The sequence below is a fragment of the Sparus aurata genome, chromosome 19, assembly GCF_900880675.1.
Source record: "Sparus aurata chromosome 19, fSpaAur1.1, whole genome shotgun sequence".
Lineage (NCBI taxonomy): Eukaryota > Metazoa > Chordata > Actinopteri > Spariformes > Sparidae > Sparus > Sparus aurata.
The window spans coordinates 18,332,879-18,359,641 of NC_044205.1; the positions used below are offsets into that span (position 1 = coordinate 18,332,879).

At 41.3% G+C, this 26,763-nt stretch overlaps 1 protein-coding gene across 1 annotated transcript in view; it reads left to right on the forward strand.

The window, feature by feature from the left end:
- Window positions 1-26,763, forward strand: part of vipr1b (vasoactive intestinal peptide receptor 1b) — a 50,002-nt gene that overhangs the window by 7,681 nt on the left and 15,558 nt on the right. Inside the window, exons 2-5 of the mRNA XM_030398906.1 lie at window positions 2,439-2,529; window positions 6,489-6,599; window positions 19,005-19,105; window positions 22,288-22,385. Of these exons, the coding sequence (XP_030254766.1) occupies window positions 2,439-2,529; window positions 6,489-6,599; window positions 19,005-19,105; window positions 22,288-22,385 (401 nt within the window). The remainder of the gene's footprint in view (window positions 1-2,438; window positions 2,530-6,488; window positions 6,600-19,004; window positions 19,106-22,287; window positions 22,386-26,763) is intronic.

The window sequence follows — 26,763 nt, forward strand, 5'->3', positions numbered from 1 at the left end:
TCTGCTGTAATCGGTTGCAGGCAAAAACTCCTGTGAGGACAGTTCTGTGGGCTGTGATAGTGTCAAGACGGCCTCATCCACGGGGGAAGGAATAAGTCACTGTGTGGAGAACTGTCAGTAAATAACTTGGAGTTATCACAAAGTTTGTACATTTTCTTAATATTTTCTATTAACCCAAAGGTGTCTTTGTGATGCTTACAAGTTAACGGTAGCTCACTGGGCTGTGATGAATAAACTCGGCTGCAGCAGCACAGCAGTGTTTTATATTATCGGTCACCTTCCCCTTGGGCCAAACTTTTACAACCACGATGCTGCGGATTTAAAGGTCCCCTCCAGACATGTTTTAGGAAACCACAAAATACTCTCCTGCGAATAACAACTTGTGTCTGATATGGTTTTACACCAAAACATTCGATCACCTGGAAACTCCTTAAAAGTTACATCCACAGTAAGTTGAGCAGCAAACTAGCTGGGATTTTACAAAACAGCGCTCGTACGTTAAACATTCAAGATGAGCACAGAGAGACTTGAATGTGGGAACAGTCAAACTGTGCTCATGTATCGGCACAGAGAAGCACAGAGAGGCTCAAACATCCAAGGAAAACAAATTTTTGAGTGGAAGGACTTTCAGGTGAAGATTTGTGGGAGGATCAAGACAAGACACAGAATTGTTCCCATATTCTGTGTCCTATTTACATTTTTTGAAATTCTGTTTTCTCAGGCTCAGTTGTCTCAGACCTTGTTTTGAGGCTTTTGTGCCCTAAAGCCACTTCTCCACCGTCTGGTCCCGGCTTGTACCTGGTTACCTTCCCCTGCGACAGAAGATCGATAAAATGCACACTAATGCAAAGTGCCCGGAACTCCAGACTTGAAAAGCTTTTACCTTCAAACAGCTTAAGTACATTTATGTAGTGCAAACTTGTGCTGATGTCACATTAACCTGCAGTTCTGCTGTTCTCAGGAACAGAAACTCTCTGTCCTGCTGTGTGTTTAGCTCTGTTATTTGCTCTCATGCTGCAGGGCTCCAAACCAACGACGTTGCGTCACCCTCCTCTCAGCATGACAGGAAATGTTCTTATTACGAACAGTCGATCCCAAATGATAAATTGAACTGACTACTTCTGACCACGCTGACTACTGCAGAGTGTGAGTGGTCCATCTATCCCCTCAGTCACCAGTGGTGCGCTGGTAGGACCTTGAAAATATGATGTTCCGGTTAAACCAACGGGGCACTTCGCTTGCTAGTTAGTGGCACTGAAAGAAACTCTCATGTGTTTATCTGATCGTCTCTTCTGATTGAGACCACCACTTCAAATTTTAACAATGAATATCAGCTGATAAATGATTGGCACCCTTAATATATACATCCACATTCAATTCCATTCATTTGGGTGACGGTATGTAACGCTGTCTCAAATGGCGCTTCACCATATTATGTGTCAATGTATTGGTGTGCTTTAGATATCACATAGCCCTTCAGGTCTCGCCGGTGTTGTGTACTTACTCCTGTTTGAAATCATGACTGCAGCGAACCTCCTGCCTCATGAGTCATTACTCTACTATGTATATACTCAACAAGGCTGTGGGAAACATTAAGTACAGAGGTGCTGCTCTGACTGTCCCTCCTCATAAATGACGGTTTGTTGTGTTCGTCTTGCTGAGCTGAGCTGAGCAGTAAACGGCCGACTGCTCTTCACAACTGTGTCAGGTGAGCCGGGAGCTCAGACTGATGAGGATCATTTCAGGTTTGACGGCACCTGGGTGCTGGAGGCTCATGAAACAGACATAAAGACGTAAATGGGATCCAATTAGGGAAACGTGAACTGAAACAATTGTCAATAAATGATGAGCTTTGTGCTGCATCGCTCCCCCTCATCCTGACCTTTATTGCCTTCACTCATGTACGCCTTGTAGCTTTGGCTCTTCCCCGGGAGTTCACGAATTCCCCGTCATGCCGACTTCTTCTCTCTCTCCTCATCTTCACTGACCTTCTCAAGCTCCTCGCTGCTCATCTTACACATTTTTATTGACCCCGCCGGCTCTCTGCCAGCGGCTGTCAGCTCGCATTTTTTCAGCCTTTGTTGACACAGATGAACGATTGCGGTAGATTACTCAGCGCCTCCCATCTCCACTTCCTAATCCATTTGCATGATAGCATCTATTAGCCAGGCAAGAGAGAGCTCTGTTTGGATTTCAGGCATGGAGAACATTGCTAGGTTTTTACCGTATTATTAGCCGAGGGGTTCACTCTCACAGAAAGGCCACAGTCGTCAAAGGCAAACGTTAACTAAAATATTTAATAGCACATACTCACCGGGCTGTAACCTGTCTACCAGCCTCAACCTCACCGAATATGAATTATTTCGCAGCCTAATTGCAGCGTGATGGTAGCATTTTGGATTCTTGAGACCTAAATGTGCTTTCGACCTCTTCCACAGGTGCTGTCGGTGCAGATGTGCGACGTGGTGAACGAGATCGAGCTGGAGAAAGAGCGCTGCGAGAACAGCACCTTCGGGAACTTCACGTCAGGTCATTTCCAAGAACATATTTTCCTCTCTGTGACTGTTTAGAAGCTATTCAGAGGAAATGGGAAACGGCATGAGTAAATAAATAGAGAGGCTAAGGTAATTTAGTGTGGGAGTATATAGATAAAACACCATTATAGCAGAAATACAAGCCGAATTTTCTAGAGACATAATGACTTTAGCTTAGATAACTCTTTCAGTCACTTCTCAGTTCAAGGTAAATAGAACCACAATGTAGTCAGAGCTGCAGGATGGTAACAGCCTTAAAAGAGCCAATAATCTACACTTTGGAAATGTATTTTTTCCACGTCATTTAGCTCTGCCTCAAGTCTCGCCCACTGTTCATTTTCCAAACCAGGAGAGAGCGACCGACTGCAGTTTTAACTCGGCAGAACTGTGTTGAGAGTTTATATCCGCATTAATGACAATGTTTCTATTATTATAGCAAGGCCAGCCCCAGAGTAGCAGCTTGGGTGTCATGACCAATATTGATGATAATCCTGGTATTTAAAAATGAAATATTGATGTTTTGTTCACATATGATAATACAGTGTAAATGACTAGTGCCTCTTAAAGGGGCAGTACGGTGTTTCTGAGAAGAAATAGAAATGCAGAATTTGACAACATTATTTGTGCATTAGTACATTATACAGTACATGGATCCTACACAACTTTGGATACCTTAACAAGGTGTTGTCAATTTTTGGGACAGCGTGAGTGTGACTTTCATCCGACTCTTTTGTTTTCTTGATCCTTCTCAGGGCAGACATTTGGACTTGGAAAAGCACAGGTGTTACCAATAATGTTCGCAATGGCTCTGTCTATTATGGGTCCCACTAAGACGTGTCCCAGATCCCCGGAACTGGCTCGCCTCAATGGAATGCAGCCGTCATTAATGTTATAAATTCCACCTGTGCTTCTCCGGCTCGACGTGTCTTGCAGCGATCTTTGTTGTCTCCGTAGTGTACTCTGCAGCAGAGGTGCTGAAATTGCTCCTCCCCAGGGGAATGTTGAGTCAAACCTGAACGCGCCGACATGATGGACATATTTTTAGATCCAGTGTGGGTGAATCGACACGAGGATAGCATTATCACTAATCTTCATCATGAGTAGAAGTCCACAAATCCGCTTAGGAATAACAGATAAAAGGCAATACTCAAAATCTCAGAACTTGCCCTGGCAATCATCAAGTTTTAAGGTTTTCCTTCATTATTAAAGTTATTAGGCGACAGTTTCCTGTACAACCATGACTACAACACCAACTGCCAGCAGCTGAATTGGCAAACCTTTAGTGGCGCCAATTTGCTAAAATGTCAGGAGTAGCAAGGAATCAGTGGTTTTCACTGTCGCTGACTGGTTTAATTTCACACAGCAGTAATATTCACATCCATCAATGCAACATATCGCATTGTGGGATTGTCGGCAGGAAGTTGTCAGTGATGAATGTATCCAAGTACACTGATTTCAGACACAGCCTTTAGAGCACGAGTGCAGGGTCGTTAACGAGAGCATGACTTTTTTTATTGCTAACATGATCTTAAGAGGTTGAAGAATGACAATAATCATGTAACTCAAGGTCATGGAAACACCCGATGATAACGTCGTCGCCTGACACCCATGGGCTCATCGGCTGCGTCTGAATACATAACATATCCGCCCTCTACTCTGAATGAACATACGTTCAAGTGCGCGCGATAGATCATCCATGTGGAGTTTCTGGGCAGAGAAATACATCCACTCCTTTGATATCTGGTTTGTCCCCTTTCATGTGGATTTCAAACTCATCCATATTAACTTTCCGCTATCTCCATTCGGTCTCATTTTAATAAAAAATCACCCCACATACAGTCCATACCGCGCAGTGCATTAAGGTAAAATACATGGACTCCGTACGTGGAGACGGCTTCGCTCCTTATCTCTGCAGCGGCTCTCATTTCTCTACTTCCCTATCTGCTTCCTCAACAGGAAGGTAGTGGAAGCTGCTCTCAGAGGTCACATCCCTAATAAATGAATTAGCAGCGTGTGCATTTGTGAGAGAAACCATATGTTCACAGCCTAAGGTTATGCAACATATTAAATATAGAGATTGTATTGCAATGAAACAGAACAGACATTGAATTTGATTGTCTTTGGCAGTTTGTGTGCTCTGGCGTCCAGCGAATGTAGCATTCGACACACATTGTTAAAAAGATGAGTTTTGAAGTTATTGTTCTGGACTCAAAGAAGCTGTCTGCACTCTGATAGAATTTTTTTTTAAGGTTAACAAAAGTGCTTTCATTGGTTTTTTGAGGCTGAGAAATGTGTGTGTCTCAGAAATGGTTCATTGTCCATCTTTCTGCTATTTCATACTTTTTTGATGCTTCACTGTTACAGCTCTGTTGTCAGTGCTGTTGACCTACAGCACGCTTTCAGAGTGAAAGGTGGCGACTTTCAGTTAAAGCCAGATGAATGGATTTAAAAAAAAAAAATTTCAAAGAAAGTGCACGATTATACACTCCTGGCGTGTGTTGTTATGTTCATGCCCAAGCATGTCAGAGGAGACAAAATGTCCAGTGAGGGCACGGGTTCCAATTTTAGGCAAATGCTAGTGGAATTCAAAGGAAGCAAGATTGTGAATTAAGAGGACCCAAAGCTTAACCAAAATGAGCTTACTGAATGGATGTTGTATTTCCTGAAAAGTACAAGGACAAAGACTGGGGAGTTCATACTCTTGCCTTTTGACATTATGTGGGTTTCCATTCACCAGGTTTTATGTGAGTTTTCAATCGGTCCATTGAAAAAATCTGAGTGGAGAGACGGATAATGAAAAAATATGTTGCATATATCGCAAAAAAAGATTTAAGTTTAGCATAAGTGGAAAAGTTGGTTTATCCATAAAAGCAAAAGTGTAACAAAGTTCAATGGAAACAGACTCAGGGAATAAATCATCGCATACATGAGGCCTTTGATAGACAAAAAAAATGATTAGATGAAGATCAAAACATCTGATATTCAGAAGGTAAGCTTATAAGAGAATAGTAATTTCTGGGCCGCAGTGCTTCACGTGACGTAACTACACAGTTTGACCACAAAGTACAATTAGCTTCACAGCTTGGTGCTCTTCCGGAGGGCTCGGCTTCGACTGGCACTCTTTCAATAACATCATCTTGTTGCACCATTCTCCTCGACAATAGTGTGATGTCACTGGAGAATTAGCGCCACCAGCTGGCAATATCTTAATGAAGCAGCTCCTAATAATTAAATGAAATAAGCATAAATTCACATTTTTCTTCGGCTGTTTTTCTTGAAATGTTGCTTATATTTCCAAACCAGACTGCGGTCAGCATGTTGTCCAAAAAGCAAGCAACAAATGCAACAAAAACAGGCAGGAGCACATCCACACATAAAAAAAGGAGAATTCAAAAGCCAAAAAAAGAACATACCAGAACAGAGGCAGGAACACCAGGAACGCCAGACACACAAGGAACACAGGAGACACGGGACTAAATACAAATTAGACTAATGAGGCGTAGCGGTGCAGGTGGTGAGACACTGGGAACAGGGCAGTGTTAACGAGGCAGATGTGAGACAGATGTGGGGGGAAAATAGTACCAGAGAGGAAAACAGGAACACAGGCGAGCAGAAAAAATTGAGTTAAAGCAAGACACAAAAGGAAGTAACTACAAAATAAAACAGGAAATAACTCAAAATAAGTCACAACTGCATGATTGTGTATTGATTTGTTTTAAATTCAGCACATTGGACTTTTCCCTCTCCTTCCAGCTTGTATTGGATCCGCACCGTGCGGTCACTGCACAGCACTGTCTGTGTCGTGTTCAACACATGATTTGATTAAGTGATGGTGGCATGTGTGTGTCTGTGTGTGCGCGTGTGTGTGTGTGCGTGTGTGTGTGTGTGTGTGTGTGTGTGTGTCCGTCACAGTGTGAGTGATGCCATGTTAATGTTATGGTCTCCTCCTGGCAGGTTGCCAAGGCATGTGGGACATCATCGCCTGTTGGCCCTCAGCCAGCGTCGGGGAGGTGGTGACAATAACCTGCCCCACTTACTTCAGTTACTTCAGTGACCAGCACAAAGGTAAACACACTTTTACTCACTTTTTGCGCACAGTACTTGCCTCAAAAATAGTGAAACACATAAAACAGAATAATATGCGAGTAGAATCATCTCAAACTTGGATTTTCATCTTGAGAAATTCAGAGAATCGAGAATTTAATCATGTTGTATTAATGGAATAATTAATTTGGATCATAACAAGCCTTCAGGTGCTGATACAGGACGTTGTGTGGTCATTTTGACATTAGCTCAGGGCTGCCACACATTTACAGATTTTCACCAATACACATTGTCTCCATTACTGTGAGTATGTTGATATTTAAAAGTGCATTTGCATAAGGCCGAGCCTTTGGGTAAACACTGAAAATGAAACGTGTTGCTTGCATGCAAATGGACATTTAAAGTTTCACCATCACGTTCTGAAGACAGCAGACATTATTAGAAACTCTGCAGGAAGCCCAGGGCCAACGATTTGCAGGAGTAGTGAATATTGATTCATGAAGCTCATAAAGGACATCATTACATCGTTTATATTTATGAGACTAATCTGTAAAATGTCAGAACTTTTTTATGTTGTAGCTGACAGATAGTGCTCTGGAAAATGTGACCTCGTGAACGGCCTGGTTCAAGTAGATTTTGGGGATTCTCCAGGTACCTCAGACTCTGGAATTAAAGTTAATCCAGGTTACTGTAAACAGCATGAAGCCTTTACATGAGCCAAATGAAAGAGCAGATTCGAAATGGGCACGTACACTCAGTCACAGATTACAGTCGGGGTCTAAGACAACAAGGGGGAATCCGGCTCATCCATTAAACTTTATTTTGGAAGGAGCACAAAGAAAGAGGGGGGAGAAGGAGACATGACTCACCAAAATAAGATAAGAAAAAGAAACATGAACAAATTTGGTGTGTTTTTTTTTAATCACTCCGTGTCTCCGTGATTTTCTTCCTGACGGACCTCAGCAGGGCTGTGGGCTGACACATCCCTCCTGATATTTGATATGTTCAGTGTGCCCCAACTCTGATATTGGTATGTAGAAAACATAAATGAAAACATTTTGCTATACTAAAACCATGCACCACCATCCCAAAAAAAATAAAATAAAAATCATAAGCGAATCACAATCATAACTAAACGCAACAAGTCGGCTAACCTAGAAATTAGCATTGCCTTGGTTAGCCTGACTGAATGCTGACAGGATTTTTTCTATTTTTATTTTTCATTATTCAGAAAATAGCATATGATATAACATGTTTTGTTCTGTAAGAAAATCTTCACTAATGAACACCACTTTTATGATTTGTGTAAATACAGTCCCCACTAAGTGAAAAGGTAGCATTAGGCTAAAAGCCAACTTGATCGCAGTTGCCTAACTCCAGACGTGAAACCGCTAGGCTATACCGCAGTCGATTCAGCGACAATTTTACAAATGGTTATCCCACACAATAATATGCTAAATTCCTGCCAGAACGCTGGCTAACAAGCAAACATTCTTGCATATGCTAGTGAATCGCCCGTTTTTTCTGAGCATATTCCACTTGTTAGCTTTGCTTGATGGCGTTGCGTTGATGGGTCACTTTTTATTCAATTTTAACATAAACCAATAAGAAGACTGAACTTGCCAGGACACGCATGAAAATGTAACATTAACAGTGATATGTAATTTTGTGCTGGACTTCAATTCTGGAGAATTTTGTCTTAAGTGTTGGCAGTTAGTTGGAGTGGAAACATAAGTTTTTGGTTAAAATGGCGGGTGTGACCAGTGGGGAAAACTCTTTAGAGTGGCAGGATGTTGTTTTGGGACAGTGGGGGGTGGGTTTGGTCCCCCTGACTGTTCACTCCTTGGCTACAGCTCTGAATTTTTGATCTTTTTAACTGAGCTCCTCAAAAGCTAGACCTCAGAAGTCTCCTTTTGCCTGTCTGTTTTCTGGAGACATTGCTGCCGTTTGCCTCCCTCTCTTTCAAAACCTTACTGCCCTTGTTTTTTCTTTTGTTGTTGCTCTCACTCTTTGAACTAACCCGCTGCCTGCACATTCTCGGAGACTTTCAACATTGTTCACAGCACCCGAGATATCAAAACTTTTGCTCCCTCGACTACGTGACTCAACTAACGGGAGCTTATTTTTCTTAACAACAGACTCCATTTTTCACTCTGCAGCCTTCGGGAAATAAAGAAAAATGACACTGACCGCTGTCATCACCAGTCTTCTTAAGTGACGAGTCGACGCCGGATCACAACAATCACAGTATCTTTTGCCACGCTGCTCTCTGTAGAAGCTTTCACTTCACTTTCACAGCAGATGATTTGATTTGATGTCCCTGTTTTCTTCTTATAAATGTTGACTGATTTCTTTCTTCCGCACTTCAATGAGATGGGATAGAACATTATTATTATTTAAAACATGTCAAAAGGATTTCAATGGGCTTCATTTGGGAATCATATCCGATCATATCTGTCAGAATAACTGCAACATTTATTTTACTATTTTGTGCCGGCTCAGTTTTTTTATACTTAGTAGTTTACTGAGGCTGAAGCTACAGAGGTGATCACAGCCGCAGCAGATTTATTAGGCATGCCGTGTACAGTTCTTCTGTCTTTTCTTTTCTTTTCTCTTTTTTTTTTTTGCCTTACTCTAAACCTGAATTGAATATTAGGATAGTAAATTAAACACACATAAAAACATAAAAGCGGGGATCAACTGTGGTGCAGACCAGCATGAACACCGGTTGCGATATTTTCTCCGATGCTGCCTGACCCAAAACATTCCCATCAGATCCCTTTTTTCCCCCCGCCTCCTCTCAGAGAATCATTTTCAGCCCTCTGCTGATGGATATCCATTCCATCTTTTCAACACCTCCGGGCAATTTCCCTGCAGCTTTTTCACCTGCTCATCTTGTGACCCAGCGAGTCATCGCTCGTTCTTGCCTCCTGACTGACAGATGCGCTAATACCCATCTGTTTACAATTACTGGAAAAAGAAAATATTAAAATCAGGTCGCTATATTGTGGTTGAAATGGATTTTGGCAGGTTTTTGACAGACGAAAGGGCCTCATAATAATTTCAGACTCCCCTCTCCGTGTCTAACCTTTTATCCCTTATACTTGACACATCGGCATTAACATCTGCTGGTTCTTATAAAGCATGCTCCTTTTTCCACCTAAAGAGACAATACAAGGGTTCATTAATCCTCAGTTTCGCCCCGCTACCTTTGACACATCAGGGCAACTCTTTTACATATTTTTCTCTAAACGTGCAATGTGTAAGAATTGGCCAACTCGCAAATTCATACTCCAAGCCAACAGGGGGCAGCATATCACCAGAATAACTGCAAACTGTAGCTGCCATTAGTTTGTTAGCTTGGTTAGCTCTGCAGCTAGCGAGCTTGGAGAAGTAGGGGAGTGTACGGGAGCTTTGGGCTGTGATAGGCTGAGCTGGTTATCATGTTGTCTTGAGTCAATATCTCTGCAGCAATATGTAGATATCATATCCTCAACACTGTTATTTCTTACATTTGGTTGATTTTAGTTATATGGGGGTCTTTTCAACAACAGTTCTTACATATTGCCCCTTTAAAGGTGCTTGGAGGCAGAATTTATTACCTTTTAGCGGAGCCCTGTTTCCAGTGTTTGCACTTTAGCTTTAAAAAGATAAAATTCTAGATGACTTTATTTGGCCTGTACTGCTGCTGTTTTCATGACAAAAGCACCAACAGACTACTTGGCTGTGAAAAGTAACAGTTAGCTTCAGAGTTTTTCTTCCTGTTTTTTTGGGTCAGTTTTCATGTTCTGATCATTCATCGGAAAGTTTCCAAAGTTTTCTACAGTAACACACTCCATATTTATTTATTTTTTTCTCCTTTTGTAGCCCAAAACCTCCTCGAATCTAAAAAGGCTGCGTTTGCATATCCTGTGGGTGTGAAAAAGCACTTAAACATTCAGTAAAAATTTAAATATGGTCTCTATCCACTGGTGTAGGCTAAGGTGTGATTTTTTGGGGGGGATTTTTCCTTTTCCCTTGTGGGAGTGTTGCTGCACTCATGCAGGCATTAGCGCTTTAGAGAGTCAAACAGCAAATTAGAGACATGGGAAAATGTGACACTTCAAAGATGGAGGGTGCACTTTAATCCCCGCACGTATTGATGGCAGCATGAAAGAGGTTGACTTTAAAGCTGATGACAGGAAACTGAAAAATCTAGCAGTTCTTTGGCTGGTGGGGTGAAAGTGCACCACCACCGGCACCATTAGTTAAATATTCCTTAGAATAATGTAAAGATTGCCACAATAAAAGTCTTTCTGGGTCATTAGTTGTTATTGTTATTAGTAGTTATTATTTTACAATATTATGATTATTGATATCAGTATCAGTAAGCTCACTTGTAGAGCACATTACAGATACATGAATCACTCCAATATTGATTGTTGTTTGTTTTCCCAGTATAATAAGCATTTTTGGCTTTAATAACAAACCAGTTCCTTGTTAGCGGAGACATATTTTCATGTAATTAGGAGCCATGGGAGCTTCAAATATTGAGCCCAACATTAAAGCAAATGCTCAGTTTTTTCTCTGTATTGAACTAGTTGGTTTTCTTGTTCCCTTCACCTCAAAAATGAGTTGACCTTTTTTTTCCAGTTGTCCTGAGACTTTAGTTTCCCACTGAGGCAGAAATGAACAGTACACAACAACTGGCTGGTTTGACGTATATCGTCAGATTGAATTGTTCTTTCACTGTTTTGCATGTTTGGTAAGATGTTGAGTTCTGTCGGTGGTGAGCAATCTGTGACAGAGCTGCTGTTTACTCGCTAGCTCAGTTAGTCATTCAGCTAGCGGCCATATTCTACAAATTATACTTTTATCTTGCTTGCAGAGTTTTTCTGTTTGTTTTTTTTTTCAAAGTTCAGACCTGCTGCCATTCTAAGTACATGCCATGTTGTTGCCACACAGGACGTTTCAGATGTGATTTAAAGCTGATGGCTTATTGTGAAACACAATGGTAAGGGATCTGAATGGTCGGTCCAGACGGCTGATTTCACAGGCGACTCCATCCCATGAACACGAGCAGGTGTTAGGATTAAGCCAGATTTTGATAGTCACACACAAACTCTTTTTATCAGACTATGTGGCATCCTTAAACAGAAGCAAAAATATTCTACCCTTCCTTCTTCATTTTCATTCACGTTAAATTTACATAATGTTCATGACCTTTGCCAGACATTGAGCTGCAGCCGTTGGTGCACAATCCTCATCTTCACACTGATTGAGTTTCCTATTCACATCTGCTCCTTTTTGTTGCTTCACCTTTAATACGGAAAATTGCTTTTACCCTGATTCACCTCGTCTACGTTTTATGAAAGGAAGTTGTATGCGCAAGAAAATTCAATGGAAACAACTATCAGTGAAAACCATCTCTTAGCACGACGGTGAGTGTTGTACGCAGCCACTCTAAAACACATTCAGACCTGTTTTACACAGTTTACTGACATGTGCCCATGTCCTGTGGTAATAAATGAGAGAGGTGGTGTAGGTCCTGGTGGTTATATTTTCAGTTACAGTTCACTTCAAAGTCAAAAATACATGTTTTTCCTCTCACCTGTAGGGCTTTTTATCCATCTGGACTATTTTGGTGTGCGTTGCCAACTTTTGGAGATATGCCTGCCTTCTCTCCAATATAATGGAACTAGATGGCAGCAACCAGTCATGATTCCTGGAACGACAGATTGCTGTTGAGTTTTTTTATTGTGGTCAGTTTTAAGTACTTTTTAAAGAGAGTCGGAGAATACAGGGGTTTTAAAATCCTAACCAAGTTCGAAGTCAGGTTTCATCTCCTATACCAAGCATTCACACACTACAAGATAAATAAAAGGTGTCAGTTGAAGGCAATAATGTTGTGTGAGACCAGCTGGTCTGCCTCCAACATGGTCACAGCCACTGCTGCTCCGATGGTCCACAGTTAGCCAGTCGTCCGCCCACTGACAAACACACACACGGCGGAACTAAGTGAGAAATATTGTCTGCACTTCTATCAGTCAAGCGCTAGATTCCCATCCAAGTGGTATATTTGTCTTGTCTCCCAAAAAGATGGACTGTCTGGTGTTTGTTTACCTGCTTTGACCTTGTCACAGTCATATCAATTCATTACTTTACTCATGATTAATATAATTGCCTCCACAAACTGTGAACAAACGTGTGCTCTCACGGTGTAAAGGGATGCTAAAACATCCATGGAGTTTGAGAAACAATACATTTGCATATGTTTTCAGTGTAACAATCATGAACTATTCATTACTTGTGTGCCACTTTAGAGCTAAAGTGGATGTTTTTTCTTGCCGGTCCCACTTAGTGTTGGACTGCTCAGCTAAGCAGACATCACAGCAATTAATCTTTCATTGCGAGAGACGACTATGACGGCTCGTCTCGGTGATTATGCGCTTTGCATCTACAATCATAGTTTAAGTCAGACACACAGGGCCTCCGTTTATTGATGTTGGAGGAAAAGACAAAAACAATGCAGCGTGGCTTTTACTGATTCGACTTTTCCGGTGTTAAAGAATAAGTGATCACAGGACTGGCACGTACAATTCGATCTGTGGGGGGCTCAGCTTTGTGTTGGTGCAGACTGAGCCATTGATTGTGTGTTCACATAGTTAGCGTAACCAGGAACATGTGTTACTCTGACACGTGAGACCAGTGATCATATCTCAACCGTCAATGTTAACCTTGAGCTCAAACGGGTAGTTTCAGTTTTCCTAAAGTCAACCAAACATGTTGACTGATGTCTGGAGGTCACATACTGTATGTGAGTTTTGCTCCTGACTGGCTGTGGCAGGCAGAGCAGGTGCAGACATGGTCAAAAGTTACTATGGAGGTTTTTTGTAATCCCCATTAGACACTTCAGCACACCAAACATTCTTTAAGCTTGAGGGACATCTTCTGTAAGTTCAAGGGCTCATCATAATTCTGTTCTGAATGCTACTGAAAGTGTACAAACAACAGTAGTCAGAAGGAGATTGGTGTCTGCTGGTGTCAGATAATTAAGTGAGTGTTGTGCAAACCTTCGGAAAACAGAAAAACAAATTCATAAAACTGCAAAATCAAAATGGTAAATATTTTCCGCATGCAAATACCTTCAAGCTCAAAACAAATATAATGAGATGGAAACAGCTTGAGGTAAACTCCCCTGGAGGGACACAGAGACATGGCCGAGACTGCAGATAAATCTCTCTAAATCTGCAACTTCAAAAACTCGGTTGTACGTCCAGTCCAGCTCCTTCGATCTTTCTTTTGTACATTTTGTCTTTCTTTCAGGTCAGGGTAACTTTTGTCAAATATATTTACAACAATTTGAGGGGACATGAACACCAGACTCTCATTGACTCTCGCTCAATTCAGTGAGTTGTTGAACTTTTTAAACTTTGTGAAACGCTGTCTTTGTCAACTTCCCAATTATTTGAGCCTTCGTGTAAAATGTCATATGTTTAGTACAAGAAAGAAAGTGCTCTCTCTTTCGCTGCTGTGAATCCGGATTGTACCTTGTTTTATTATCAATAGAGGGTGCTGTAGCCCCCTTATGCCTGCGTCCATGTCGTCATATAATAATTCTCAAGAATTAACAGTAATAGATCCAGGTCTGGATAGGAAGAAGATCATTTTGCTAATTGCCTGCAGATTATGACCACATTTTTCAGAACTAATGACATTCTCATCAGCATCAGTTGTACCATATGTTTAGCACTAGCTAGCTGCATGCTTACGTGCTAAACTAAAATCATGAACATAGTATACGAAACACACGCTAAACATCATCCTGTTAGTTGCAATCGTGAGCGTATTGGTATGCTGTTGTTAGCATTTAGCTTAAAGCTATGCTGTTTCTGACTCAAGCTACATGCAGCTGCTAGTGTAATCAGAGGATACAATCAAAGTGTCAAAGAAATTTTATCCTAAATGACTCCATATCTTATGTGGGCACATAGAAGGGCATTCACCATCAGGATTTATTATAACTGTCAGGAAACCTATTGGAAAAACTGTAAATGTAACAAACAATTGGAGGAAAACATCGGCCTATTCCAGCACTTACTGAGTTTCCAAGTAGACAGAGTGAGATGGCTGATAAACAAAAATCAATTTCCAGCAAGCTGAGGCCATTCAGGTGCAACACTAAGTCTGAAAACATAATCTGTCAGAGTAAGAACATGCGGTCGTCAATCATGCTTTACAACGTATGATTATCTCCAATCAATCATCCAGCTCACCTGAATCATAAACGATCTTGATGCAGTCTGTGTCTCTGAGCAGTGCTGGATATGTTTCACTCAACTAACTGACAGTCTCCATAGAGATGACCTGACATGAATGAATGAAAACAAGGTTCTTTGTGTTTCCCTCGCTGCTTGTTATGAGAGAAATATAATGATTGAAAGCAGGAGTGACCTGGGTTCTCCTCAGCAGTAAGTTTAGTTGTAAATGACAGCTGAAGATGCTCCCTGTGTGAGAAGAAGGGCTGTCTCAGGTGAGCCTGACCCAGCTAGGTGGGATCATCTTTTTCCCTGCAAATGGCCAGACGCTGCAGCTGATGACGGCGCTCCACTTTTGCTTTGTTATCTTACATACAAGAAAATGTCATGACAGCTGCTCGCATCATCCAGGACATCATCTTGTGGAAAATGATCCTCCTGCATGGGAATTCACAGATTGAGCTGTTAGTGGTGGTGATGGGACTAGCAGAGGATGGCTGTCCATAAGCTTCTCTTCTGCTCTGGTATTTATAGATTGATTATCTTGGGTACCTAAATATACTGACTGTGTAACGGAAAACTGATCTTAACGGACTGCATCAATAGGATATGGACAGTTGAGCAATCACTACAGCATCTGTTGATATCATGGGCATGGAAGCATTTAACATGTGGGGGGGGCAAGTTTTGAAAAGGAAGAAGAATGTGTGGAATAAAAGAGGCAATATCTCTGGCTCTGCTCTATTGATTTTTATAATTTGTTTTTTCACTGCGTAGCAGAGATATGCAACATCTTTTAAGTTTCTTAAGATCTGCTCAAAGAGAAGCACGACAAACAGAACAGGGCCAAAGACCGAACCTTGGGGCATACCCGGAAACAGAGCTTCAGATGAAGAGGCAGAGTCGCTAAGAGCAACCGAGACAGTCCTGTCAGAGAGATAGTGGGAGAAGCATAGCATAGCATAGGCATAGCCACTGCTTAACACTGTCAGTTGAGACTCTGAAGAGTCAAGATTTATTTTGAGTACAACAGAAGAAAGCCTGTGTGACACACACTAAGAAATTAAAGTTCAGAAACTTAAATTAAACTTTTGTGTGTTCTTGTATAGTAAAGGCACGGACAACTTTATATATAATGTGTGAGATGTATTTTACAATCTGTATATGTGTTAAACTGTTAAAGCTGATGCAATATCTGTTTGTGAAATGGCCTTGAGTCCAGATAAAGTCACTCTTCTCTGTGGAGCTTTTCTGTCCCTCCCTTGCTCCTTCATTCTACAGTATTCTGCAGTGCAGTAATAAATCTACTGAACAGTCTGCGAGTCTACCACCTTGCCAACAGATGAGTCGATTGGCCTGAACAATGACTTCACACCTTCTTTTGTCAATGTTTCATTTAGTGTGTGTCTGTGTGTGCGTTTGGAGCAAATGCACACACAGCAAACGCACACATCCATGAAAGCATGTTTGGTTAATAGAGGGGTGGATCAAGGATGAAATAAGAGGGAAAATGAGGCTGAATTTGAACCCATCATCCCAGCATGGCGCTCAAATGCAGCCACGGCAGCGACGATACCAAACCTCTCCCTGGCAGATCAGCGTTTCTAGACACCGACCTCCTGCTGCACTCGCTTTCCTCCACAGCTCTGTGCCTGCGTATGATAACATTTGGTCATAATTCTCCCGGTTTGCATGTGCAGAGAAGCTTGTCTGTTGGTCACAATGTAGTTGAGGTCTCATTTGGGGTTAAGCTTTTTACATGAACCTCTGATGCACCACAAATGAATAAACCATGAATAAAATCCCATGAATAAACCAAATAACCGACTATTTCTGGGGCTCGTCTCCTGCAATTACGCAGGAAAAGTGCGTCTTCGGCAGAGGAAATGGCAGGTTATGTCTAGCGCAGGGTGTTAGGGAAAACTGATCTTAACGCATTGTATCAACAGGATATGGACAGTGGAGCAATCACTACAGTATCTATTGATATTATGGGTGTAGAAAGCATTCAAGGTGTGGGTGGGACTGGTTTGAAAAGGCGATATCTCTGGTTTTGTTGTATCGAATTTGCGCAGGGTGAAGAAATGATAACCTGGATGTTCTTACAGTAATGCAAAAGCAGTTGTATAACATATTATTTAATTCAATACAAAAGCTCATATAAACAATCCATGAAAGAAGGAAAGAAAACCCAAAGTCGCAACATTGAAAAATAAGAGCAGACAATTGCATTGAGCATCAATATGAAAACAAATGAAGTAATGAAGCACATTACACCTCCACCAGAGAGGTCACAGCTCTTGATGGATCTATTTTAATGCATGTTATTACACAGAAAGATAAAATATCTATATCTAAATCTATCTAGCTATACCTAAAACCAACCCCGCAATCAACAGAGACTATTTAACATTTCAACCCCCTCTCTGTTTGCAAATGTGAGCTAACCCAAAGTCCATTTATTCATATGGGACCCGACCTGATCCTGATCCTGAAACTCCTTCTTCCATGTTTTATACAGAATGTAGGCGCTGTTTGCCACAGGAAGTTCTAGCATAAACAAATTAACTTACTGATTGAGCTATATTTATACTCCTTTCTTGGAAGTTCAAAGTTCAAAGGGATGTCATGTAGCTGTGTGTCTTTGAACAGAATATTCCACAAAACCAGCTACACACCTGGCAGGCCAGTGTCCAAACTTATTCGATACCATGCATCCCTGTGTCCTGTTTTTGTTTTGATTATGCTTCATCGGCTTATACACAACAGAGAAAAATAGCTTCCGTCGAATGTCAGCGATGATGTTTCTATCCACCGACACACAGCATTGTTAACAGTGTTGGGTGTAATGCGTTACAAAGTAACACATCACATTACATTACTGTTTTCAGTAATGAGTAGTGTAAGGCATTACTGTTCTGAATGTAGTAATCACATTACAGTTCGCCAAGCTCGTTACTTACGTTACATTGCTAGTCACACGCATCACACACAAGGGGCTGGGGGGGGGGCGTCAATAATGGAACAGTGATTGGTTGGGGTTTGGCACGAGGTATCTTTCACCATCACCAATTGGTTAGTCGCCACCCGCAAGGGGAGATGGGATAACAATGGCAGCGTCAACAACACGAGCGGAACATGCTGCTGCGACTTGCATGAAGACCCCCCGCTGCGTAAAGCCACTTTTGACGGTTGGAGATACAAACATTACTTTGAATTTGTTGAACGTAAGGAAAATAACTTGACTGTATGTGCACACTTTGCCCGTGTTGGAAACTTCTCTCCACCGCTGCTAACACTACCTCAAACTTAACGAAGCACCTACAGAGACAGCACGCACACACAAAGCTTGTTGCTAAGGAACCGTGGAGCAACATGAATGTAACGAGTAATGTAACGAGTAATGTAACTAATTACTTTCTTCAGGGAGTAATCATGTAATTTAAGGCATTACTATTTTTAAGAGTAATGTGTAATGTGTAATATATTACTTTTTTGAGTAACAAGCCCCAACACTGATTGTTTACCGAAAACCTGAGAATCACTCTGAAATCAAATCTTCCCCCAGATCGTTTTAAATATTTAAGTAAGTAATTGTAAGAAAAGTCTATGTGTGGGAAACACCAGGGGTGTACGTCCATAATTGTGGAAACAAAACTAAAATTAGTGGAAATGAGGCATGACCTTAATCAAAGAGCTTTTGTTGCTTAAACGTAACAACCACTGGGACTCGGAATGAAAACCCTGGTCTGCATTTTGTACCTAAAACATCCATCCAAACTGCATCATTATGACCCTTGTGTGGGAAATAAATAAAAACAATACCAAGGAATAATGGTCTCTGCATGATAATGTTTCCTCATATGACATGCATAACATTCCTTCACTCGAGCATTTATTATTTATTTATGGTTGGATGGGTGAGAAGATGAGGATCAGAATGTCAGGGCCCTCGGCAGGCACAGAGTCAACAAAGGCTCACATTAGTGGGAGAGATTCAAACAGAAGTTTGTGAAGGTTTTCTAGTTGTTTGCAGTGACACAACAAGCCGAGGCACGAGGTCACTGATTTCACCGTAGGTCTCGCAGCAGAGGAGTGTTGGATACATTTAAACTAACTTGTTGAGCAGATGAAAGAGAAATCTGCTGCCTGGGTGGCTTTGACTTCTGCATGTCTTCCCAAACTCCAGGTAACCTCTCCAAGACCTGCACAGCAGAGGGCTGGACTGAAATGCATCCTTTTGACATCGCCGTGAACTGTGGGTACAATCTCAACGGCACCGGCGACGATGTGAGTACACCTCCGCTGTCAATAAGAGGCAGCATAGCAGATACCCAATGGTCCAATTGTGAATGAACTCTGTGGCACAGTGCGAAACCAGCTCGAGAGCCAGTAGGCAGGAAGAATTTAATAAGATCATCCTTTTCTTCTCAGTGGGGGGATGTTGGCGGGGCTATCAGGAAAATAGCTTTATTGATCGTTGGTTTCACGACTCATACTTGTTCTATGCCTGCATTCAGCTCAACTTCAACTGAATGCACTGGCTAACATGAACATTGAAAAGTGTTGCTAATTATTGCTCCGCTTCTGGTGGATTTTTGTGGACACGGTCAGAAGTACTGGATAAAAAATCAAATGAGAAAAACACAAGAATTTACTTTTGCTCCTGCTGAGTTTTAATGAGGAATTTGTAGAGGTAGATGAGAACAATACTTAAGTCATGGGAGTGGAGCTTAAGCTAACTGGTGATTAGCTTAGCCCTTAGCTTAGTCGAGAGAGTGAAAGCAAGGGGACTCTTTTCCAAGTTTAAATTTGCGTTTAACAACAACTCTAAAACTCACTGATATTGTATCTTATGTATTGTAGTCTTAGCAAATATGTTTAATACAAAGTTGTGGTTTTAGTAGAGGTTTTGAAGTGAAACATTTGTGGCTCCACTGGTTCCCCGTCCACCCAGAGAAAGTTATGGCACATAATTCCCTGTAAAGCCACAAATCGTTGTTCTTGCAGTATATTTGATTCATGGATCGACCAATATGACCCAGTGACTTGGAGACAGCCAGCTTCTAGTCTTGCTAAGTCCAGCTAAGTTAATCGTGTGCTAGCTTCGTGCATATACCCACAATGTAATAACATGAATCTGGATACAGTGTTGGAGGTCGAGCCCCATTCATTCCTAATAAAGCTGCTCATTGGCGCATGAAGTTCAACACACTGGGTGTAAAATCGCCCCGATCCTTTATCTCTAGTTTGCTCTACACCAAAGGGTTTACAAAGTCTGTTAACCTCCATCAGAAGAAATGGACACAACTGCCCCTCTGAGAACCTGCTTCTACTGTAATGTAAAAAAAATAGAATAATATTATGCAATATGAAAGAAGTTCATGGTCACTCCCACACTTTGGCAGCTGGCTGCAACTTGAGCCCTGTGCTTTAACGTATATATGTTTGCACTGAGGCAAATTGGCACAATTGACAGAAAGCCGAATGAGCTATTAGCAGTTTCGGTTTGTTGTGTGAAGGTACAGGCAGCTTTCACTGGATTACTTTGATGCTGCAGAAAACTTTAGACTATGACAGTGAACAGGCAAGTTCTGATGTTTGAGGATTATCATTTTTCTGCGATTCCTACCTGGATTTATGGATGTGCATTCGCCATAATGACTTGCTCAGAAAGTGCAAATTCATGTCTCCACTATGTTCGCCCGTTGCTCGTTTTATCTGTCCGGACTGGAAGACTGAAGATAACTTCAGAGTTGTTATAAGTAATAGTGGGTAGGTACTCTGATATTGCACTCTCTTGATCTAGTCTTATTATTAAACATATTGATTTGATCTACTTTAACCCACAGACAAGAGAGAGGTATTGAACTCTTGGCAAGAAAGTTAAGTTCATTCCTTTTTCCTCCTCTTCTTATGTAAAGAATTCATGAACTAAAACAGTATTCAGATGAAATCCAACGGTGAACATATCTATCAGTCGACATTGTTTCCTGAAGCAGACATATGTCTTTGAAGCAGAACATTTGATTTTCATCGACAAGCCTGGCTCAGTTAGTATATCCTGCCTCTGTTATCAGACATTATTAGTCATTAGAGGTTATTTGTGATGCCTTCAGGGCAAGGAAGGGAATAAATACACCACATGTTGGTCTTATCCAGTGTAATGCAGAGAGAGTTAATCTGTGTTGACGAAGGTGGAGCAGAGAGCTGATGGGCTCTACAGGGCAGTAAAAGCTTTCTAGGTGGGCACTCTGCTCTGTGACGACCTCATTAGTATGCCATGTAGGAAGTCAGGAGGGACCAGGCTGATGAAGTACTCTAAAAGGAATTTGATGTCCATCTCTCTGCATACTTGATACCTCCGTGCGCCACAGGATGCAGAGCCCCTAATCTCATTTTCATCAAGCACAAAATGTACAGCGGCAACTTTGTGGAGAGACAAGCGAAAGCTTCATGTGAAATCCAGATATTACAGAAGACAAGAACGAACGTTAGCTCGCAGTGCATCAGCAGATCCAGTCAGACTGAGTCTTAAAGTTTGAGAAGAGCTGGTATGATAATGTGTAAATTCCACCACAGGAAAGACTTGATGCTCCCTGCCTGTCATGGTTTGAGTTTTTTTGGTTTTGTTATTTGCTGTTTTATTTATATAAGTATTTATTTATTTATTTATAAGTTCTGTCTTCATGTGTCACGTTTTGCTTTTCATTTCCTCCCTTTGTCTGTTTTCCTGTGCTTTTTCTGCGTTCACAAGTGTCCAATTAGTTAATCACCATCTTCCCCTCTTTCTCTGTCAGTTTATCTACTCCGTCTTGCCCTTGTGTTCCTGTGTTTCCCTGTCCCAGCGTATTGTCGTGTATTTCTGGCTTTTGGTTCCTGATTCCTCGTGTCATTTCTTTAGTGTTGGTTTTGTTATTCACCTTTTCTTGCTTCTCAGACTTTGGATTACCGGCTTTATGTTGATAAAGCTCCATTTGTATTCGAGTGACCTGCCTGCCATCTTGCGTTTTGGCCCCCCTTTGTTTATCACGACACTTCCATTAGGTGGAAAAAAAATAATTGTGTAGATATCCTGGTTTTGGAAATAGGCCACAATGAGTTGAATAATACAGGCACAAATCCAGTATCATGCTTTCCTTGCAACCCCTCATCACAGGGTGCATGTTTTTGAGTCTGGAGCTTTTAGAGGTCAGTGATATAGAATATTAAACTGGAGTAATTTTATGGTTGTTTTGTTTGATACCTGTTGCCTAATTATGTCTTGATGCAATAGATTCATTGGTCAGTGGTAACCAAAATGTTATCACCAAAATGGACTTAAAAAATCAAATTCAACATGTATTATTCTGCAGAGAAATTGCCCCTGTAATCAATTATCTGTCTTTATTTTACTTTGTTTCAATACCAACAGCAATACAAACATCACATTTGCCTTGTGTTGCTGCCGCGTTCTTTTCTTTTCCCTTCAGGGCAAGTTCTTCTGGCAGGTGAAGATAGGCTACACCATCGGCCACAGCGTTTCCCTCATTTCTCTCACCACAGCCATCGTGATCCTCTGCATCTTCAGGTATGGCGAACAAGCAGCGAGACACACTCACCACACGGCTGCTCATTTTTATGTTTCCAGGAACAGTCACCGTTCTCAGCGTACGTAGAGAGAAGCAAACAGAAATCTATGTTTTCGCTCCTGACAGCAGCCCGAGGATTTGAACTATTGACTTTTATGATAATTTCTGAAACATAAACCCTGTCCCCGGCCTCCTGTGGCCAGTTGTTTAGAGAACGGATAAAAGGAGAGTATGAAGAAGAAGAAAAAGAAGAAGAACAAACAGTCACGGCTGCGGGACCCCCTGTGTGGAGCATTAAAAAGAGCAATTTACCATAAAGCAAACTGACGTTGACGTTCTTCCTGCCGGGCAACATGATACGGACAACATGACGGTTTGTACATCAAACACTTTGAACTGGGATTTGATAACCTTCGTTCAGGGCAGCTTCACACCCGGGCGGAAATACGGGGCTTATGTTAAACTATGAAAGACAGGAAGACAGATATAAAATGCTCTCTGAATTAAACTGTCAGTCAAACGCGGCAATACTTTCATTCATTTTCGCTGCCTTGATCTTTTGAGGGCACTTATCTGCAGTGTTTTGGAGATTCGACGTCAGAAGTACAGTGATGTGTGTGATATTTGACAAGTGAGCGACTGATTGTAAGCTCCTCAAACACAATTACAGTTTTGATGGCAAGAATGACGGAGATCACAGCTCAGGTGACAGGTGGCAAATTCTTTACCCCCGGGGGACAATAGACAGACAATACACAGTATGTAGTATGTGCAGAACTCAGATAACACTAATTGGAGGGACCAAGTAACGTTCTTTTTGTTCTGTAGTTGCTGGAAATGCTTGTTCAAAACGTTATTAGGTTTGGTAGACACAAGATATGTATATATATGTATATTTACATTGATCATGAGTGTGTTGCAGTATACAGTATAACCATTTCAGCCCAGTTTAAACAGGCACATCACACATATTGTAGGGACACATATTCATCAGTAATCACCTTTACGGTGCTTATTTTCAAATGGGTTGTTGTTTTAAGGGAATATGGGGAAGACCAAAACTGCCAAAATCTAAAATACAGAAATGAATAATTGAAGATGCCATCAAATGCACCATAAGATATTAATAAAAAATGAATGTGGGCATTAATTAATTAATCTATCTATCTATCGATCTATCGATCTATCGATCTATCTATGCTTAAAGAAATGTGAAAATATGTAGATAGATGGATTGTTGTTTTTTTAACAGGAATGTACTGATGACCAAAACTGTCCCAATCATTAATGAATGAATAAAGAAATAAATGGCTCAATTAATTTATAATATGCCATGAAATTCAACAAAAACAACATTGAAGAGAAAACTTAGGAATTATCTATTTATAAGAAATGTTTCATAAATTTATATTTCTGCTTTAGATTACTTCACTTTTCCTAATTTCCTATATGATTTTCCTTTTTTAAATTCATTTATATATTTATCTTATTTATTCATGTATTTATTTCTACATTATTTTCCATCAGTCACATTTATGTTTGTATTTCCTTTTTGTTTTTTTACAGTTGAAAGGGATCATTTACTCTAAACACCGGCAAATTCAGGAATATCAATTAATGTCACATTAAATTAATTCCTACATTTTTTTATGATATTATAATTTAATTAGCCATTTATTTATGTCTGATTTTGGCAGTTTCACTCCTCCATACAAATTGCTGTCACATTACAAGTAAAAATGATGATAGTTGAGTACTCTATTTGAAATTAGATGAATGAAATAGATAAATAGATAAATGAAAGTGACTGACAAACATTGTAACTAATATTGTAATAAAACCACAGTGTTCGGAACGGAAGTCAGAAAAAGCGGATTATTTTTATTATATGCAGTTTCTCCACCTCAGTTGCAGGAACCCAAGAATGTAACAAGGAAATATGAAAAAAGCTGTTTAAATAGTGGATGGATGGTCTCCATTTCGGCGTTTTGTCACCGAACGCACTGTAAATAAGCTCTTTGCTCTGCTGCAATAATAATCCCCACATGAGTGCTCCTGCTGTGAAAATCACTCGTCATGCTGCATGAGCTCTCCTCAGTGCTCACTTGAATTCACAGCCAAAATAATGTGACGCAACAAGTATTTTTCTTTCTTCCATCCAACCATCCATTCTCCACCGTGTGCCCAATGATTCCCCACAGTGCCACAGGGAGGGAGAGAATGACTTTTTTCCCTATTACTTCTTTTTGTCAGCATTTTTCTGGTAGTATAGCCTGCCCCTGCTGCTATGCAGTGTAATACGGCGTTAGCTACAGGTTGGAGCTACTTTTCATGTTTTCCACGGAGACATGCAGTAAGGTGTGAAAGTGTGTGTCCACCTGAGACTTGCGTTCCGCCCTGGTGTGTCCAGAGCCACAAGGCGGGCCAAGGTCAGGATGATAAAAGGAAAAGGTGTGAAAGTGTGAAATGAAGGCCGGTCAACAGGTTTGAGCCCGGAGGAGAGTAATGACAGGGCAGTGGGAGGGTGAAGATAGCTGAGTTGGTTACAGTGAGGGGCCGGCGTGATGGAAAGAGGCACACCTGTTCCTAAAAGATTACAGGTCGGAAGCAAAAAAACATGACAGCCTGTCGCATTTGCCGCAGTTTGATCTATTGAGAGCTGAAGTCATGACGTCAATCAGGACTGTAGCCATTGATAAACTAGCTGTGGTTGCTTAATGCTATCTCTCAGCCTGCACGTCTTTCATCGGCCTTTCTGAGAAAATGAGGCGTGCTGCTATTGTTATTCTGAGACGGCTCAGCTTCAGCTGCAGCAGAAGCTGAACAACATTTACTTTGTGAACTGCAGCAACCGGGAACTACCAGCTCGGGTGCCCACGTCATTTGGACTTTTTCGTCCTTATCCATAAATGTCACCAGCACCCTCTCCTAAAATCATTTCTTTAACCTTTTTAGTCGTAATCTCCGTTGCCTAAAAATGTTTACATTGCCCACACCTCTCTGTCCAGCTGTTAGTGCTGATGTGGCAGGATGATATGGCCTTAGAATAATATTGTTTTTTTTGTTTTAGACAATAGGCATTGTGCATCTTATCTTTTAAAATCAACTCAAAAGCACTTCAGAGTCAAATATCACAATGTTTTTGACAAAATGTGTCAGTCTCAAAATTGCAGGGACGACTTGGGGGTTTACTCAAAGTAACAGTGAGTTTGATTTTGTCGACTGTCGCTATAACTACCGGGAGAGAGAAATGGATTACCTCATCCATTTTGTTAGGGGCGGCTGTGGGTCAGCGGGTAGAGCAGGTCGGCTAGTGATCAGAAGGTCGCTGGTTCAAATCCCAGCTCCAGGCTGAGCTGAGCTGCATGTTGAAGTGCCCTTGAGCAAGATACTGAAACTTAAATTGCTCCTGATGTGCAGTTGACACCTTTCATGGCAGCCTCTGCCATCAGTGAGGGCCCTGCGATGAGCTGGCGACTTTTCCAGGGAATACCCTGCCCTCGCCCAGAGACAGCTGGGATTGGCTCCAGCAGCGGACCCCATAAAAGGGAAAAAGCAGTGACAGACAATGGATGGATGGATTGATTTTGTTTGATCATTTCTGTTTAGTCGCCTCAAAACAATCAGATCTCTCTGCCTGAGAAGAAAAGGTTTCTTCCCCTGATCCAAAGTTGTTTAACCTTGAAAAGCAAATTACACAGAAAAAAATGACAGTCTCTAGTTACGACGACACCAGCACAGTGAGATAAGATCTCACAAAATAGAAAACAACAATTGATTACACATGTGGAATCACCTCAATTCGGCTGAGCTTTCGCCTCTCTCAGCGTGAGCCTGAGCACTTAGACTGAAGTCTCTGAGTAACTCAGATTGAAATGTTGCTGAGGAAAATAAGCATTTAATGATAATGGAACAGCGGTAAGAGTTTGGAGCGCTGTCCAAATTTGGATAACAGCCTTTTAACAATTGTCATTTTAAGCCGCTGTGACAGAATGTTAACAAGCTCTCGTGGCTGTGAGATAAGGTGAGATGGAACTTAAATGACTCCCTGAGGGGGTATCAAGTGATTACACATGCGCTGCATTACAGTGACCTGGATAACATCGCCTGCATAAACAACAACTGAAGGCTTGTGCCATCCATCTCTCTCCCTAAATATCTAATCTTCATGGCATGTGGTTAACATGATGGGGGAGTCGAGAAGTTGATGCTCAAGCACTTCAAATTGTTTCCGATTAGTCATTTTGAAATCAACACCTCTCGACTTCATCTGTGAATGAAGTGAAGGACCATCAAATGCTCCCACGGTGCTCTAAAGCAGATCCTCCCACACGGTGATAAAATGAACTAATGAGCTTAATTATGAGTTTAGTCAGT